Source organism: Candoia aspera, chromosome 17 (assembly GCF_035149785.1).
Source record: "Candoia aspera isolate rCanAsp1 chromosome 17, rCanAsp1.hap2, whole genome shotgun sequence".
NCBI lineage: Eukaryota > Metazoa > Chordata > Lepidosauria > Squamata > Boidae > Candoia > Candoia aspera.
The window spans coordinates 5,944,696-5,962,654 of NC_086169.1; the positions used below are offsets into that span (position 1 = coordinate 5,944,696).

At 46.9% G+C, this 17,959-nt stretch overlaps 1 protein-coding gene across 1 annotated transcript; it reads left to right on the forward strand.

Moving 5' to 3' along the window:
• The first annotated feature begins 489 nt into the window (after positions 1 to 489).
• LOC134506856 (V-set and immunoglobulin domain-containing protein 8-like) lies at positions 490 to 17,467 on the forward strand. The gene is made up of 8 exons (XM_063317220.1): positions 490 to 569; positions 2,679 to 2,767; positions 7,047 to 7,225; positions 7,758 to 7,959; positions 10,037 to 10,198; positions 10,741 to 10,863; positions 11,686 to 11,932; positions 16,997 to 17,467. The coding sequence occupies exons 1-8, from the start codon at positions 490 to 492 to the stop codon at positions 17,460 to 17,462; spliced, it is 1,548 nt and encodes a 515-aa protein (XP_063173290.1). The 3' UTR covers positions 17,463 to 17,467.
• The last annotated feature ends 492 nt before the right edge of the window (positions 17,468 to 17,959 follow it).

The window sequence follows — 17,959 nt, forward strand, 5'->3', positions numbered from 1 at the left end:
TGAAACTCTAAAGGGGGCGCTTATGGCCTTTGAAGACCCAGCAGATTTTATCGCCTCGTCAGTTTTTATGGGCCAAGGTCTCTGTGGTAAAGTGGACTTCAGCCCACAGAGGCTGGCATAATTTCATAAAGCCCAAGATTTGGCAGAGGAAACTGCAATTTGAGCCTACCTGTTAGGACTGTTGTAAGCAGAGATAGAGCCTGGTGGAACACACAAGGTAATTTCAAGCGCCTTTGATTGGGCTGGGTCGGTTTTATGGAGAAGTGTGTCACACGCCTGCTAAATTTGATGTGCAGTTTTGTGACATGACAAGGATTCCTTAAGGTGCCTAACACCTTACCCATTCACCCTGCCCTGTGCTGAACCCAAACGCCGGCTTCCTTTGCTCATAAATCATATCTTGATTTGGTTTTGAAAAGTCACCGCCCTGTTAGCTCCAGGGTGTCGAGCTAATTGCAAGGTGCAGATGTTTTTCCCTCTTCCTCCGTGATGCAGATGCTAGAAGGCCAGTCGCATGCACCACAGCAAGGCAGAGAGCTGAGCGCGCTGCATCGCCAGCGTGGAACAAGGTACCGACTACCATCCAGGGGAGGCACCAGTGTGGAGACTGGCAGTTGGGATGGGACTGCTGAAAATTCCTTGCAACAAGTATATGTAGGAATCTAGCATGTCAAGGCGAGCCTTCTCCCTGACACTCTACACTTCTACAAGCAAGGATTTTTTTATTAGTAATCTTTTGAGTGAAGGGAGAGTTTCTCTGCTGAGCCCAAACAGGTTGGGGTGAAAATATTTGGAGCAAGTCAGTTGAACTCAGTGGGACTTGTTAGTCATATTTAACTATTGATTCCAGTGGGTCTGCCCCAGATATAGACAAATTAGTTCTCTGCAAGAAAGTAAATGTAGTTCTTTAAAATAAGGGGGTGGAGAAGGAGGGGTAGATAGAATTTGGCTTCAGTCATTAATGCAATTTGATCCTATGCCTCTGTATATTCATATTTATTTATTTATTGTTTGTTTGATTTATAATGACTGTCCTTGTCGCAGACACAACTTTTTGTAACAACTGCACAGATGTTTCAGGGTTAGAATGTAAAGATGTGTGCTAGTTCTCTTGTTCTGGGTGTCCAGATTCTGATGTGTTAACATTGTAAGGAACAAAACAAAACTGGTTTAATTTTTGCTCTAATTTCTTCCCAGCTTGAAGTTTTGGTGATAAATCCATTCACCAGCCCATCTATAGCGGGATATACTATACAAATGGAATAAAAATCTCAACAGGGGGCATAGTTGAATTCCTCGGTGCCAGTGGTATTCTTTGGGGCATCTACTATACCCTCACTACCAATAGTTTTTTTTGTCTCCCTCCCCCCCAACCAAAATCACTGGTCAGCAAAATGAAATTAAGCCAAATAGGAAACGGACGAAGAATTATGATGGACAAAATGTAGCTGGGATGGAAGAGAAGTCACATTTTAAAAAGACCACTGGAAATATGCCCATTTTATTTATTCATTAGATTTATAGCCCACCTGCTTTTGAGAAGAATTGAGATGGGCAAAATGTAGGAATTCAAAGCAGCCTACATAATGTTCCTTCCTCCCCTTTTTACCCACCACAACAATCCTGCCAGGTAGGCTGGGCTTGGAGAGAGAATGGGACTGGCCCAAAGTCACCCAGGGAGCCTCTGAGGCTGAAGTGGGCCTTGGATCTGGGACTCCCCAGTGCAAGTTGAACCCCTTCACTGCTAAATCATCCCAAATTTCTTCTGCACCCTCCCCACTGATGACACAGAAATTGCAGATTGGCTCACTTTGCTTTGAAATACAATCAGAGTGAAATTGCAACGTTCTTAAAACCAGCAGCAATCTCTTTATATATTTTTTTTATCTGTTCCATCGTGTCTGATCCTTGGAAACTGCCTGGACAAGTCCCTGCAGTTTTCTTGGCAAGCTTTTGGAAATGGTTTGCCATTGCCTCTTTCCTAGGGCTGACAGGGAGTGGCTGGCCCAAAGTCACCCAGCTGGCTTGCTGCCCAAAGCTGCACTAGAACTCACAGCCTCCCAGTTTCTAGCCTGGTGCCTTAACCATGACACCAAACTGGCTCTCTAGTCTCTTCATAAATTTAGTCTAAACTTCAGAAATAAAACTGGGAGTGTGACTGAAGCTCTTCCTCAAGTAGGTGTGGGCTGAGACACCTGTGAAATTTGCATTTGAATGCAATCTTACTTAATTGTGCATTTTTTTATCAAGCAGTACTGCAACCAAAATTAGTTATCATCCCCAAACAGCAGCTTGCTGAGGTTGGCCATGCAGCCTGACCTTTTGAAAAAAAGGCAACCCAAACCTCTGTTAGATACAGATCTGTGGACAAAAGGCATTGATTCATTCCTGAAAATAGTGAACAAAATATTATCTGTGCAAAGGAAACGGCTTGCAAGAACGATGCCTACCAATGCAGATTGCAGGTGTTTAGAGAAATGTTGCCAAATGCACCCGCCCTTTTGAAAAGGGACATTCTGGATGGGGGAATGGGATGGGAGAAATGGGGGGAAAACAGAAGACCCACATTGACCGCGTCCTAAAAATGGGACACTGAAATTGACCGATGGTCAAAGTGGAGGGAAGGAAATTGACCGATTCCCCCAAAGGAGATAGGGGATTTGGCCTTTCCTCTGCAGGAAGTCTCTTGGACCAGGTTGGCCTGAAAAGACCGGGCCAGGCTGTGATTCTCACCACAAGATCCGAGCCTGGCGCATCCGCCCGGGCTGTGGGTGGAAAGGGTTGAGCAGAAAGTGTTGCTTAATTGTCAGCATCTCAGCACTTCAAAGGAAACTGAGGCTGTTCTCTCTCTGGGTCAGCTTTGCAGGTTTCCAGGTCCTTCCTCCCCTGCTTGAGACCAGCTCATAAGCGACTGCACCGGGGGAGTAAGAGCATCGCGGGGCTCTCAGATCCTCTGCCAACAGATTTATCTGCCTTGGATCCAGCTACCATCCAGTTTGGACATGGAGAGCAACAAAGGATTAAAGTTTATAATCTGGTGCATCATTTTAGGTAAGGCTTTGTTTTTACGTCTTCATGATGTCTACATTTGTTTAATCCAGTGCTTTTCAAACTTGGCAACTTTAAGATGGGTGGAGTTCAACTCCCAGAATTCCTAGCCAGCCTGCTTTAAGATGGGTGGACTTCACCTCCCAGAGTTCCCCGGCCAGTATGCTGGCTGGGGAACTCGGGAGGTGAAGTCCACCCATCTTAAAGGTGCCAGGTTTGAAAAACACTGGCTTAATAATTCTTTGATTTCCTTACTTGGTTGCAAACAAAAGCTGGTAAGAGGAGCAAAAGGTTGCAATGGAATGGGGCCAACACCCCCAAGGTCCTGTCTTAGGACAGCAATGGAAAAGAGAGTACTTTTAGAGAAACAGGCAGTGTGGAGTAGTGGATAGGGTATTGGATGAGAAAGATTTAGTTTATCTCCCTCAAAGGACTGTTACGGAGGATATTGTTATTGTTATTCCAGGGGTATTGTGGGGAGATTATAATTATGATTATGATCAGTTTCTTTTTTCACTGCAAGCTGAGCCATGGGCCATAGGTAGAAAACTTTGGACAGACAGTCATGAAGAAATAATTTGAGGTAGCTGCCCCCACTTTAAGTGGTTACTTGGATGCAATTTCTGACCTCCTACCTGAAGTATGTGGGTTATATCTGTCATCATCATCTACGCATTTCCATTTCATTTCTTGATTTGTTCGTCCTTGGTTAGACTAGAAAACAAAACAAAAAACCCCCAATCTTTCTAACCTGTTTTTTTTCTTTTTAAAAAAGTTGTGCCTCCCTCAAGTCAATCTTGACACGCTCCTCCTCTTTTCCTGGCAAGCATACAGAAGTGGCTTCTCTTCACCCTTCTTTCGAGATCTTTGTTCGACTTCCCTCATCTGTCCCTGTTTACCTTCCCAAGGTTAGCTAGATGCTGCCTTATTTCGCTGCCTCATTTCGACAGTTTACATTGAAATATTTACCCACAGGGCTGCTCCTTGGTTTCTGCATCCCAAATCTCTAAGAGATTAAGCTAGGCCAAGATAGTATCAGCACTGAGACCCCCCCCCTCTGCATTATATAAAGCCCTCAAATTTCATTTTTAATGTAACAGAAGGAGGAATCGTCAAACAGATTACCTACAACCCCATTAACAACATTCCGTTCATTGTTGTCATCCAGATTTGCGTTCTTGTCTCTATGATTTTGTGAACCTGGAGCAAGACAGTTGTGGGTCCCTATTCAGAGGTGACATTTCCCCCATCAGTCGCTTCCTTCTGCTTGTGTGACTGGCATCTGGAAGCCACACAGTTTCCCCAGAATGAGGGTGAAGAAAATGGGTTAGTTCCGGTAAACAATGGCTTTTGAAGGGGACGCTCTACCATCATTTTAATTATCAGATACCGCAGAGAAACAAGTTACTGAGCGATCGCTAACGATTATCGTAACCCTTGTATTATCTTTATCCTCCTCCAAGATCTGAGTTGTTGGAGCAAGGATGACTAAGGTGAGCAAACAACAGGAGAAAGAGATCCGCCGCTCTGACAAACAGACCACAATTTGGACGGGCGTGGAGCTTTCCTTCCAGGTTGTTTGAACAGCAAGATAATTGGCACACTTTGGAGAGGGTTTTAATTCTGCTGGCAAGCCCACAAGAGAGTTGGCTTTAACGGAAATGCAGGATAAAAAAACCAAAGCCAGTTTAGCCTCATTTCAAAAGCCTTTAGGGAACTTTCGGTCCTGACGTTGGAAAGAACGGTCCTTCTCTCATGCATGCTCTGTCTGAGCAGATTGCTGGGGAGGGAGGAGAGCAAAAGGAAGGAGTATTTGGGGGGGGGGAGAAAAGGGGGACCCTTAAAGGAAATTATTAAACAGCCACCAACACTTGACTCCCTTCGGATGGAAGAGAGTCACCAAAAGTTCACACACGGACGCACACACACACACAAAGATAACTTTTCTTGAGAATTCTTAGAGATATCAAATGACCAGAAATGGGCACACAATGTCCCAAAACAGGGGGGTGGGAGACATGTCTGGGAAATTATAGACCGGAAGGCTGATATCAGTGCTAACTTGAGTTCTAGGACAGATAATTAGGCTACTGGCTTGTTTATTTTCTGGGAAAGAATGCATTGATTATGAAGAAGTAGGAAGAATAGGTCACTCCATCTGTGCCAAACCAGCTTCTGTTTTCCACAGACTGTCTATTTGGTAGATTGGGGGAATGTGGTCAATGTAGTTTATCTTGATTTGATTGTATTGTTTGATAAGCAGGGGCATCTACTGCATCCCTGCATCCATAGTGTGGATATTCATTGTAGACAGGACAGGAACAAGAAACTGATGCTTAGTTCAGACAAGGCAGAGATGTTCTCAGCCTACTGGGAAGCAGGAATACAGCCTGTTTTAGATGGGTTTGTCCGCTTCTTGAGGATTCAGATGTGCAGTTTGATGCCCAGAACCCAGTTATCCAAAGTTTGCTGTGGCAATCTTGTTTGGATGAATGTAATGTGTTCTCTATGGTCTTTCCTTTGCTCAGAAAATTCAGTTGGCCCAGCCACCAAAAACAGATGACCCTCGCATAAAAGCTCTAAAATTGATGCCTGACCTTTAGCACATGGCCATTGCAACCAAGTTCTTATAGCATCTCTCACTGAAATCCTGGTCCATCTGGAGACATTGTGTCCCGGGGACTATATTTTAGGATGAATTCTGACAAACCAGAGAAGGATGGCTGGGGGCGGGGGGCTGCCTGAAAACCAAATTGTCAGGAGTAGTTGGAAAAACTGGATGTGTTTAGGAAGAGAGAAATTCACGGGAGATCTGAGATGTCTTTAGGCATGTGGAGGGCTTCATGGAGCTGGGGTCAACCTCTTTGGCGATCTTCAGGAAGGTATGAAGAGGACCAGAGCGGGAAAATTAGAAGGAAACAGATGGTGAGATGGTTCTGTACTAGATTTAGGAGAAACTCAGTGCATTCAATTGCAGTGAGCAGCAAACGAGTTCTAAGGTCCCTCCCAACTCTAGGATTTCCCAATACCTTGTCTCCGTGAGTTCCACAGACCAAATTGGCATCCTTCTTCTAGATGCTGCCTTGCCCCAGGCTTGGTCGCCTTTGCATCTTTTTCTCCTGTCTGTTACTGCTGCCAGTGATCACATGGACAGAAAAACGATTTATACAACAGTAGAAAAACAAACAATCTTGCTGGTGTCATAGATAACAAGCCATGAAGATTCTTTCAGTGTAGTGTTGCTCTATTTGTTTATGACTATGATGCACTCTGGCACAACTGCACATTTAAAAATTCTTCGTGGGAGTCTTACGTAACATGTCAACCATGTTATTTCTGCAGTGTTTTCTCTCTCTCTCTCTCTAAACTAATAATGATAAAACACTACAAAAAAGTAATCTTGCGAGCTGCAAGACTTTTTGTAGGTGTTTCCCCCTCAACATTGTTTTAGATTGTTCAGAAATCATCCAGGGACTTCTTGCTACAACCAAGAGTGCAACCATATTGCAAAACTTTTCCTGTGCTAGTGCTGGAAAGCAGGGAGGAAATACTGGAAGTCCTTGTTTAGTGACCACAATTGTCACTAGCAACTTGGTCGTTAAGCAAAGCAGTCACTAAGTGAAACCGCAACTGTGCTTATGATCTGACTTTAGCTTTCCTTTGCTTTGTAGACCTGCAAAGGTCGTAAATGTGAGGACTGTCATAAAGTTACTTTTTCATTGCCGTCATAAGTGCAAACAGTTTCTAAATGAGGCAGTCGCTAAACAGGGACTACCTGTATGGAGGAACCCATACCTAGGATGTGGTATGCTCTGGCCTGAAGCCTGGGAGAATCAGACCTCTGGAGACATACCTGGGGAAATTCAGAATTTAAACAACGTCCAAGGAATTGAGCAAAGTGAAAAGCAGGAAGACGGTTAGGTTAGGAACGCACCTGCATTTTGGACTGGGTTTCTCGGTGGGGTGTGATTTGCAGTATTGCATGCCTTCCTCTTCAGGTGCAGGCGTTGCTGTGAGGATTAAGGATGATGGACATAAAGTCATTTACTTGCCTAAAGGGGAGTCGGTGAAACTGGGCTGCCCCTTTTCTTCCGATCCTGAAGATAACACCCCGGATAGCGACTGGGACATTCAGTGGAAGCAGCTGAAACCTGGTCCATACTCCCAGTACAACCCGGTGAGTTGGGGATTTTATTTTATTTTTTAAAGTCCTTCATAACTGGGGGCCACGCCAGACTGACTTCCCGTCTCTTGCTTTAGAAAGCAGAAAGCTGCTCCCAGTCTTCGTCCGTTCCTCCTAACAGGCCAGGAACTGATTCGGCCTCCTGAAGAGGAGATATGGTGATTCTCTGGTTTGGGTTAGATGAACAAGGAACCAGAGCAAATCAGTGTTTTCAAAAAGAGCCCTAACGCCTGGGTAAGATAGGGAAATGAGACACTTTCAGCCTTTTCTCCCTGACATCTTGTAATCTGCTATTTCAACTAGCTGGTATAATTACATTTTTGGGGTTTGCGATAAACACGGGCAGAGCCAGCGTTATCTCAGCCCTCGGGAATCTTCTGGGAACGCCTGAGCCGCTGAAAGTTTAATCAGGCATTACCTGTTGCCCGGAATCTCTTTTTTGAATCATAAGGACCAGGAACTTGCCTCTTGTGTCTAATCACCAAACACATCCGGCATTATGCCTTTTCCTCCCATATTTCGCCAGCTCCTGGGTTATCATGACCACCGTATCATCTACCCGGGGCCTCCTGAATTCCAGCAGCGGGTGGGATTCACCTCCACAGATCCCAGCCTGTACGATGCCTCCATGCAGCTCCAAGATCTGCAGATTAGCGATTCTGCAACCTACGAATGCATAGTGAAAAAGACCACTGAAGCTACCCACAGAGTGACCATCAACGTTCAAGGTAAAACTCAGCTCCCTCCTGGCCCCCCCGGCCCCCCCGGCCAGGCCTGCATTGAGATTCCTCTCCTAGTTGATGGAGGTTGTTGTAATTTTGCATAGACCTCGTTTAACTAGGAAGAATTCTTAAACTGAATTCCTGATCTGAGGCATTGGTGTTTTGCCTTTGCAAAACGGTGAGAGAAAAAAGCAGACTTTGCGGAATCCTAAGTAATGTTCTGAGATCCTTCTGGCGGAGCGTTTTTCCCTGACTTCACGGCACAGGCGCCCCCGTTGTGTTTTGATGCAGCAGGCTTCAGCATTGGATTGAGAATGTTTTCTGGCAGTGTGTGTTTGTCAGTACATGCACCCAGGCGCATTAGAACTACACAGCTAAGGAAAAGTCTTAGAGGGGATCGTGGGGTTTTTTGGAACTTTGGAAGGAAATTGGTTTTTTAGAGTGTGTTACTGGACATCCACAAACCTGCAGAAAAGAGATTGTATTTAATATTTATTAGATAGTTTTTTTTAAAAAAAATCCCACCTTTATTTTTAATTACTAATATATTTATTTACTTTTAATTATTATTATTATTATTTATCAAAATTTATCACTGCCCATCTCCCTCGCAAGGAGGGACTCTGGACGGTTAATCAACTCAGGGTGTTGTACATACCAAATGTTTCTGCCTCCTATTTTCCCCACAACAACAACCCTGTGAGGTGGGTTGGGCTGAGAGAAAGGGACTGGCCCATCTTGCACATAGGAAGCAGTGTGGAAATACATTAAATAAATCCCAACTAAATAATATTTCCTACAGACTTGTGTCTTTGTGTGTGCATGTGCAGAGAGCTTTCTCTGGATCTAGTTTTAGATGGTAATTCACTCACGCCAAGAGAATCTTCATATAAGGTAGTCCTTGTTTAGCGACCACAAATAGGACCGGCAACTTGGTCATTCAGCAAAGCGGTTGCTGAGCGAAACCGGGACAGTGTTTATAATCATACTTCAGCTTTCCTTTGCTTTACAGACCTGCAAAGGCCGTAAATGGTTGCAAAGTTACTTTATCATCACCATCGTAACTGAATGGTTGCAAAACAAGACAGTCACTAAATGAGGACTACCTGTACAGGTATTCCTCAGGTTACAACCATTCGTTCAGTGGCCGTTCAAAGTTACAATGGCGCTGAACAAATGGTACTTAGAACAGGACCTCGTAGTTCTAGCCATTGCAATGTCCCCGTGGTCACGTGTTTGCGATTTTCTATGTTCCCTGCTGGCTTCCCACAAGCAAAGTCAATGGGGAAGCCAGCAAGAAGTCGGAAATCGCGGTCACGTGAGGCCCTTGCTTAATGACCCACACTTAACAATGGCAACTGGGACTACCAGAATTGCTGCCACTAAGTGACACAGTCACATGATATCACGCTTTACAACCGCATTGCTTAGCGACAGTGATTCCAGTCTCAATTACCATCGTAACTACCTTGGTATTTCTCAGGTTACATCCATTCATTCATGGTTATGATGGTGCTGAATGAGGGGGACTTATGACTGGTCCTCAGAGTTCTGGCCATCACAGCGTCCCCATGTCACATGATCACAATCCCTTAACACCCAGCTCGCAATTACATCACAATGAGCTGCAGTTGTGCAATTTCTGACATTCCTTGCAAGCTTCCCACAAGCAAAGGCATTGGGGTTGCCAGCAGGAAGTTGGAAGTCATGGTCACATGAGGTCCTCACTTAATGACCCGTGCAGTCCTCGCTTAACAACAGCAACCAGGACTGCCAGAACTGCCATCGCTAAGTGATGCAGTCATGTGACGTCACACTTTATGACCAGATCACTTAGCGACAGCAATTCCGGTCCCAATTGCCGTTGTAAGTCGAGGAATACCTGTACTCAGTTTTGTATGCGCTGAGAATTGTCTTTTTGCAGTGTGTTTATCAATATCCAGGAAAGGAACTTAGGCATTGGAACTAGGGAGGAAAGGCACGAAGGGTGTCTTGTGTAGGTGCGGCAGCCATATTTACAAAGGACATAAACCCAAACAGAGGGGAAAGGTTAGTAATTTATTTTCTCTGTTGACCTACCTAGAAAGACCAGCACAGCCTCAGTGCTTGATAATTGGCGAGGTGGCATACGGGCAGGACATCACTCTTCGTTGCTTCACTTCCCTGGGCTCTCAGCCGCTCAGCTACCGTTGGTCCATGTTGCATGGAAGTAATTTCAACAATTGGATACCTTCAGCAAGTGAGTGTCAGCGTGCCTGCAGCAGGACACACCCTCGGGGTGGCTGGAAACGCAAGGGGAAAGAGGCTGTGACCATAGAAGAGGCAGGGCCGCACTCTGCTTACGGAACTCCCTGCCACTGGATGTTGGCAGTGGCTGCTAAAGTGTGGTGGCTATTCCAGAAGATTTCACTGGAGGTCTTCACACAGAGGCTAGAGATTCACCTGTCAGAAACGCTCTAGGGCAGTGTTTCTCAACCTTGGCAGCTTGAAGATGTGTGGACTTCAACTCCCAGAATTCCTCAGCCAGCATGCTCTAGTGGATCCCATGCTGACAGGGGGTTGCTCTAGATGCCCTCTGAGGTCCCTTTCAAGCCTGGATTCTGTGACTCCTTGCCTTCCATCCACTCAGAGATTCTGCATTCTTAACTTTCCTGGGCATGTGTGTGTGGATGCAAATCTGTCTGTACACGCTCAGGAGCAGTGCTTTAATGCCAGGATTAAAAAAAAAAAATGGATCCAGCCTCTCGGCTCCGGCAGCCCCGTAATTCTTGTGTCTGTGTCCACCAGGCTCTGTTCCCGGGGATCTTCAGATCAGCGACTTGTGCGATGACCACGTGGGCACCTACCAGTGCAGCGTGGGCAACAGAGTTGGGGTGGCCTACTGTTCCGTGGATATTTATTTAGGAGGAGGTAAGGCCCAGCAAAGTTTGGAAAGCTGGAAGGAGCAGGCAGAACTGCTGGGGTTATAATGGGGAGGCAGAAAACTGGAGGATTCGGAGATGTGTGTTTATTTCCTGGAAGTCTGAGACAGAACTACTTAAGCATATACCGGCTGTCCCATTTGCACATCATCCCTGTAACCCAAGATTCCTGGCTTAGGGTAGCACACTGTGAGCAAGCCCTTAGGTGTGGTCCTTTGGACCAGACAATAAATTATTATTATCATTATTATTAAACTACAAATGTGATTGACACAAATCAGGAAGCGTTTAAATGTACACATTAGATTGACATTCATACATACAGATTTATTTACTTTATATATAAATTGTTTAGTCAAGCAACAGTCCAAAAGCTTGTCGGTCTACGTTGACTCAGAACAATAAGCCATGATCCTGGCTTAGAAGAGAGTAATTTTATCTGAGTCTTAGACTGGAAGACAAAGTAAAATGCAATCAAGAGGGATTGTATAAGAATAAGATAATGATGGGGGTGGTGGTAGAATCAATATATTAAAAAAATAAATCTGAACTGTAAAAATGCTGTAAGTAATTCAAACCAATCCTCTAGGGCAGTGTTTCTCAACCTCGGCAGCTTTAAGATGGGTGGACTTCAATTCCCAGAATTCTCCAGCCAGCAGGCTTGCTGGGGAATTCTGGGAGTTGGAGTCCACCCATCTCAAAGTGGCTGAGGTTGAACCGGTCATAGCAGGTGGGGGGACAGGGTGGGAGAGCCAATCTCGTGCTGCCCTTGCTGCCAACGTCACTCTGCCAATCCTTGCCCTGGCTGCAGGTTGGAGCAAAGGCTGGATCATCGCGGGCTCCCTGATCATCGCGCTGCTGGCCCTGGCACTCATCATCGGGGGCGTGATCTGGTGCTGCTGGTGCTGCTGCGGCAAAGGTGGCGGTGGCTGGTGCTGCGGGGGGCAGTGCCCCAGCTGCTACTGCGGGAAGGAGTACTGCTGGGACTGCTGCTGTTCGTGCTGCTCGAATGACAAGCCACATCAGGAGTATTCCCAGACCAAGGCCAGCGACATCTGGTGAGCCTTTCGGGCTGGGAGGGGAGCCAATTACATGGCCCAGAGCTGAGGGGCCTGCATATGTCCAACTCCGTCACTTCAGGGTCTCCAAACTTCTGGTCTACACTGGACTGAAACCGCTCTTCCCAGGGTCCAGAACTTTGCTCCCCCAGTTTCCTCCCTCCCTCCCTCCCTCCCTTCCTTCCTCCTCTCCTTCCTTCCTTCCCCCTCTCCTCTCCTTCCTTCCTTCCTTCCTTCCCCCACTCCTTCCTTCCTTCCCCCTCTCCTCTCCTTTCCTTCCTTCCTTCCTTCCTTCCTTCCTTCCTTCCTTCCTTCCTTCCTTCCTTCCTTCCTTCCTTCCTTCCCCCTCTCCTCTCCTTCCTTCCTTCCTTCCCCCTCTCCTTCCTTCCTTCCTTCCTTCCTTCCTTCCCCCTCTCCTCTCCTCTCCTTCCTTCCTTCCTTCCCCCTCTCCTTCCTTCCTTCCTTCCTTCCTTCCCCCTCTCCTCTCCTTTCCTTCCTTCCTTCCTTCCTTCCTTCCTTCCTTCCTTCCTTCCCCCTCCTCTCCTTCCTTCCTTCCTTCCCCCTCTCCTTCCTTCCTTCCTTCCTTCCTTCCTTCCTTCCTTCCTTCCTTCCTTCCCCCTCTCCTCTCCTTCCTTCCTTCCTTCCTTCCTTCCCCCTCTCCTTCCTTCCTTCCTTCCTTCCTTCCTTCCTTCCTTCCCCCTCTCCTTCCTTCCCCCTCACCTTCCTTCCTTCCTTCCTTCCTTCCTTCCTTCCTTCCTTCCTTCCCCCTCTCCTTCCTTCCCCCTCACCTTCCTTCCTTCCTTCCTTCCTTCCTTCCTTCCTTCCTTCCCCCTCTCCTCTCCTCTCCTCTCCTCTCCTCTCCTTCCTTCCTTCCTTCCTTCCTTCCTTCCCCCTCTCCTCTCCTCTCCTTCCTTCCTTCCTTCCTTCCTTCCTTCCCTCCTTCCTTCCCCCTCTCCTCTCCTTCCTTCCCCCTCTCCTTCCTTCCTTCCTTCCTTCCTTCCTTCCTTCCTTCCTTCCTTCCTTCCTTCCTTCCTTCCTTCCTTCCTTCCTCCTTTTCTCTCCCTCAGTTTTTTTCTTCTCTCCTCCATTATCTAGATTCACTTTGGGGAGTGCTAATAGAAATCTGGTCTGGCCTAAGGGATGACCTAATTCAGATCATGGCAAAGACACAAAATGAGCCGCCAAGGAGCCCACTGAAACCTGGCCCAGCATCTTCCCACACCAGGCTCTGCTTACTCAGCTTGGTGTGCCAACCCAGACATGGCATAGGTGGTCCTCCTGGGGCTGGCCGGGTGCCTGGCACCTGACTTTGCTGTTAGGAGAAGGATTCCCAAAGAGAGGAAGGAAGGAATCATAAGGATCTGGAGGGATTTTTTTAAAATCCAGAGTTGATTGGCACAAAAGGAATGAAGGACACTCCAATATAAAAGTTTAAGCAGTCTAACAAGGAATGATGGAATAAACAAATGAATAAAGGAGTAATTATCCTTGGATAGCCTAGAGCTGAGGAAGAGCAGGGTACAAATTCCTAAATCTTTTGCTGTTTCCTCCAAGCCCTTTTGTGTTCTAGCAAGGGAACCATTAGGAAAATTACATTTCCTTCTTCCGAGAGAGCGAATGGGTACCTGGCGAGGTGCGCTGTTCATTTTTTTAGCCATGACAGATATTATATCTTGGCACAAATACGAAGGTGGAATGAGGTAGGAGCCTTCCCCAGACGGGAACAAACTTGCATTTAAAGCTGAGTCACTTCCGAAAACACCAAAGGACAACAAAGCAGGATGATAGGAACAAAGCTTTTCCCCTGGAGGATTAGGATCTATGGCACTCACTGAGACACGAGGTGGTGAAGCCCTGGGTCAAAGTTTCCTGGGGAAGATCGGATACTGAGCTAGCTGGAATCTGAATCCAACCTAATAGGGTGCTTTTTATATTCTTACGACTCACAGTGTCTTTAATAGTTCAATTTACATCCTAAATTCTCACTGAAGGACAAAAAGCATGTACCTAGCACCCCCTTTTCTCTTGGGGTGTCTGCAACAACACCCCTGTGAGGTAGGTTAGACTGAGAAGGAAAGAGAGACCATGAACTTGGCCCCATCATTCTCCCATGGTTAAGGGCAGAGTGGAAGCTGGTCTCCCCCGTCCTAATCTTAAGTATTATACAAGTTTTGCAGCCTGTTGCAAAAAGAGGGAACAGAAGAGATTGATTTAGCTCATTGCAAGCTCCAGAGGGATTTCCGTCTTCTCGGGCCCAGACAGGTGGGGCACAAAGTCGATTCTGGCCGTTGAGAAGGAGCTGCCAGCCAGCGAATGCTGAGCAAGCGTTTTCCCCTATCAGCCCTACCCAAAAACCCTGGAAGTTTTTCGCCCATCCAAAGGTTCCATTTGCAAGGGAATCTTATCCACTAATTGAGAGATCAAGTGTCAAGTCATGGTGGCCAGGATGAAGCTGGGGCACCACTGAAAAATCTGGGGAGCGTATCAAGATTCGCAAAAGTAAATACACATTTATTTCTATATATTTCTAATTTTTTTTTTACCAAAAAGAAATACTATGGGGAAGAAACCCAGAAGAAACCCAAAGACAGGACCCAGCAGGTACAGATGCCAAGTGTCAGACAGAGGACAGTGGGGACAGGAGGACAAGGGATGTAATGGAGCATCCTAAAAGGAGGTATAGGTCTCTGGTTGGAGCCTGTCAGCCTTGCGAGGTAGACCAGGCAGGAAACTTGACCAGATGAGCTAATTCTACCTTATTGTAAGGCTACGTTAACCGAATCTTGCAAGTCTGAAAGTACCAATCTCCCCCTGTCTCCTTGTAATGGTTGCCTATCCTAAAATACTCTCAGACTCACAAGCGAGAGCTTAATAAAATCTGGTTTATTTAAGAATAGTATGCAAGTACAAAGAAAGCTGAAAATGTGAAAAGCGCGCCAAATGCAAACTAAAAAACCCTCGGTGCCAACGAGATCCCTCCCCCCGTAGAATCTTCCCAGGCTCACAATCCCAGGTGCTCCCAACGGCTCCTGAGGATGCGGTGGAAAAGGCCTTGAGCCGAGCACAGAACCCAGACACATTCCATTGAAACGAACAGAGATACAGAGCTTGGCACAAGGTCTCCCAGCAGCCCCCTCCCAACAGCAACGCGCGTCAGCACCATGGCGTGTGAAACGTTACGACGTACAGTGCACATTGAAACAGTGAACGTGACATACCGCCCCCCCAAAAAAAATCCTAAGCAGAAGGCTTCAAAGGGTAAGCTAAATGAAAACGGTTTACTAAATCAGGAGCGTGAACGTGGTGAGCAGGCACCCACTCAGGGTGGGGAAAGTGTTTCCAGCGTATGAGATAGTGGAGGGTGCCTCGAAGCTTGCGAGAATCAACAACCTCTTTGACTTCAAAATGTTGTTGCCCATCAATCATGATAGGAGCAGGAGGAGGAGGTTGGGGATGCCAGTGGGAAGATTGATGGACAGGCTTGAGCAAGCTGCAATGAAAAACAGGGTGCAGGCGTTTCAAATTGTGGGGCAGATCCAATTTAACAGTAACTGGGTTAACAAGACCAACAATGGGGAAAGGACCAATACATTTGGGAGCAAGTTTCTTGGAAGGTTGCGGGGACTTTATGAACTTGGTAGAAAGATAAACCTGATCCCCAATTTTGAAATCGTGCTGCAAAGACCGGTGTTTGTCGGCTTGGAACTTGTAAGCAGCCTGGGCATCAGCCAAAGCCTGCTGTATCACTGGCCAGGAATCAGCCAGCTGAACAGCCCAGTCAGAGGCAGAACAAGACTGGGGAGGTGCTTGTGGTAGCTCAGGGATGGGAACAAAGTCGTGCCCAGAAACTACAGGAAACGGGGTCTGTCCAGTGCTCTGATGGACAGCATTGTTGTAAGCTACCTCAGCAAAGGGCAATAAATCAACCCAATTGTCCTGATGGTAATTTATGTATGCTCTAAGGAACTGCTCAAGGGTAGAGTTCAAAACCTCTGTAGATCCGTCAGTCTGGGGATGCGAAGATGTGGACAATGCCTGTTTGGTGCCAATCAATTTCAAAAATGATTTCCAGAAGTGGGAAGTGAATTGTGTCCCGCGGTCGGTCACCAAATGGGAGGGGCATCCGTGGAGATGGTAGATGTGAACTAAAAACAGGCGGGCCAATTGTGGGGCTGATGGGATGGACGCACACGGAATGAAGTGGGCTTGTTTGGAGAAAAAATCCTTTACAACCCAGATGACAGTTCTTTTATGACTGGGTGGTAAGTCTACGATAAAATCCATAGAAATCTCCTCCCAGGGGCGGGATGGGCCTGAGAAATGAGGGAGGGTCCCTTCTGAGTGTCTTTCTGTGCTCATTATGCAGCTGCAGGCTATGCCCCCTCTTATCTGATAGTTCCCTAGGCAGCATCTCTGCCTCCCCCATGCCCCCCACGGTCTCCCAAGGTCATTCCCACTTACCATGACAGAATCCGAGAGCATTCTATACTGCAATATTTTGTGGCAGTTCTCACATGCTTCTACTCTCCCTGAACTGATCATACTCCTATTTGAGCTCCTTTTTCTTCCTGGACTGACCATGTTCCTTTTTCTCTGTGGACTGATCATGCTCCTTTCTCTCCCTGGATTGATCATGGTTCTTTCTCTCCCTGGATTGACAATGTTCCTTTCTCTTCCTGGACTGACTGCGTTCCTTTCCCTCCCTGGACTGATCATGGCCCTTTTTCTAATCCTTTCTCTCCCTGGACTGATCATGGCTCTTTCTCTCCCTGGATTAACAATGTTCCTTTCTCTTCCTGAACTGACTATGTTCCTTTCCCACCCTGGACTGATCATGGTCCTTTCTCTCCCTGATCATGGTCCCTTCTCTCCCTCAATTGATCATGGCTCTTTCTCTCCCTGGATTAACAATGTTCCTTTCTCTTCCTGGATTGATCATGGTCCTTTCCCTCCCTAGACTGATCATGGTCCTTTCTCTCCCTGGATTGATCATGGCCCTTTCTCTCCCTGGATTGACCGTTTCTCTTTCTCTCCCTGGACTCATCATGCTCCTTCCCACTCCAGTGTGGATGCTGATGCTCCTCCAAGCAGACCGTGCAGCCAGGTGATCAGCCGAGCCAGCAGCCTCCATTCCTTGCTCGGCTACCAAACGAAGGGCGTCCAGTACACCCAAGGCCGCAAGTACACCCCTCCCATTGTCCAAGTCAAGATGACCTCTCCTCCGGACAGCGACGTGAGCGTCGTCCTGCCTCTCGAAATCCCCTCTCCTCCAAATTCGGAAGGGGACATTTCAGAACCCTACTACCCCCCGAAAGGGGGCACCACCTACCCAGACACAGACCCCTGCCCCGACCAGATTAAGGGCGATAGCACCAAGGGCTCTCGGTCTCACATCTACTCCGAGCCGCACAATTTCACCTCGGCCAGTTCGGATCCAACTGGGCTTCGCTGGAAGGATGGAAACAGCAGGCAATACAAGGGGACGGTGCTTATGATGCGGTCTTCAAGCAGGGAAGGTCTTTTGATATGAGCCAGGGGAGGGGGAGGGCAAGAAATTGTGGCCGACTCTTCTTCTCCATTCAAACTTCTCCACAACCCCATGAACAAGGATTCAAGTCAGCCTTTTGCTCTTTAGGGGTGACATCTCAGGACTTTCAATGCATCACACTGCTATCGTTTAAACACCAGCCCTGCTGCATGGAAGCCATGCATCAAAAAGCAATTGGAGTGATGTTTAAAGGATTGACGAATGATTGCACTGGATGGTTCCCGTGTGAGAATGTAAACCATGCATATTTTATCCAGGTCTGTTCCAAAGTAAGCCTGCACTGAATACTGTTTATTCCAGGCAGAGGTGCCCTATTGAGCGCAAGGCTTTCACCCAACATCTGGGGACCCTTCTTGATTCCTATTAAATACCTCTTCCTTGATTTGCAGGATGCAGAAATGGGCATTTCTGAATCAGTTCAGAAGTCTAAATCTACCATTCAGTGGGGACATCCGAATTGGATCTGTTTTCCAATTTGA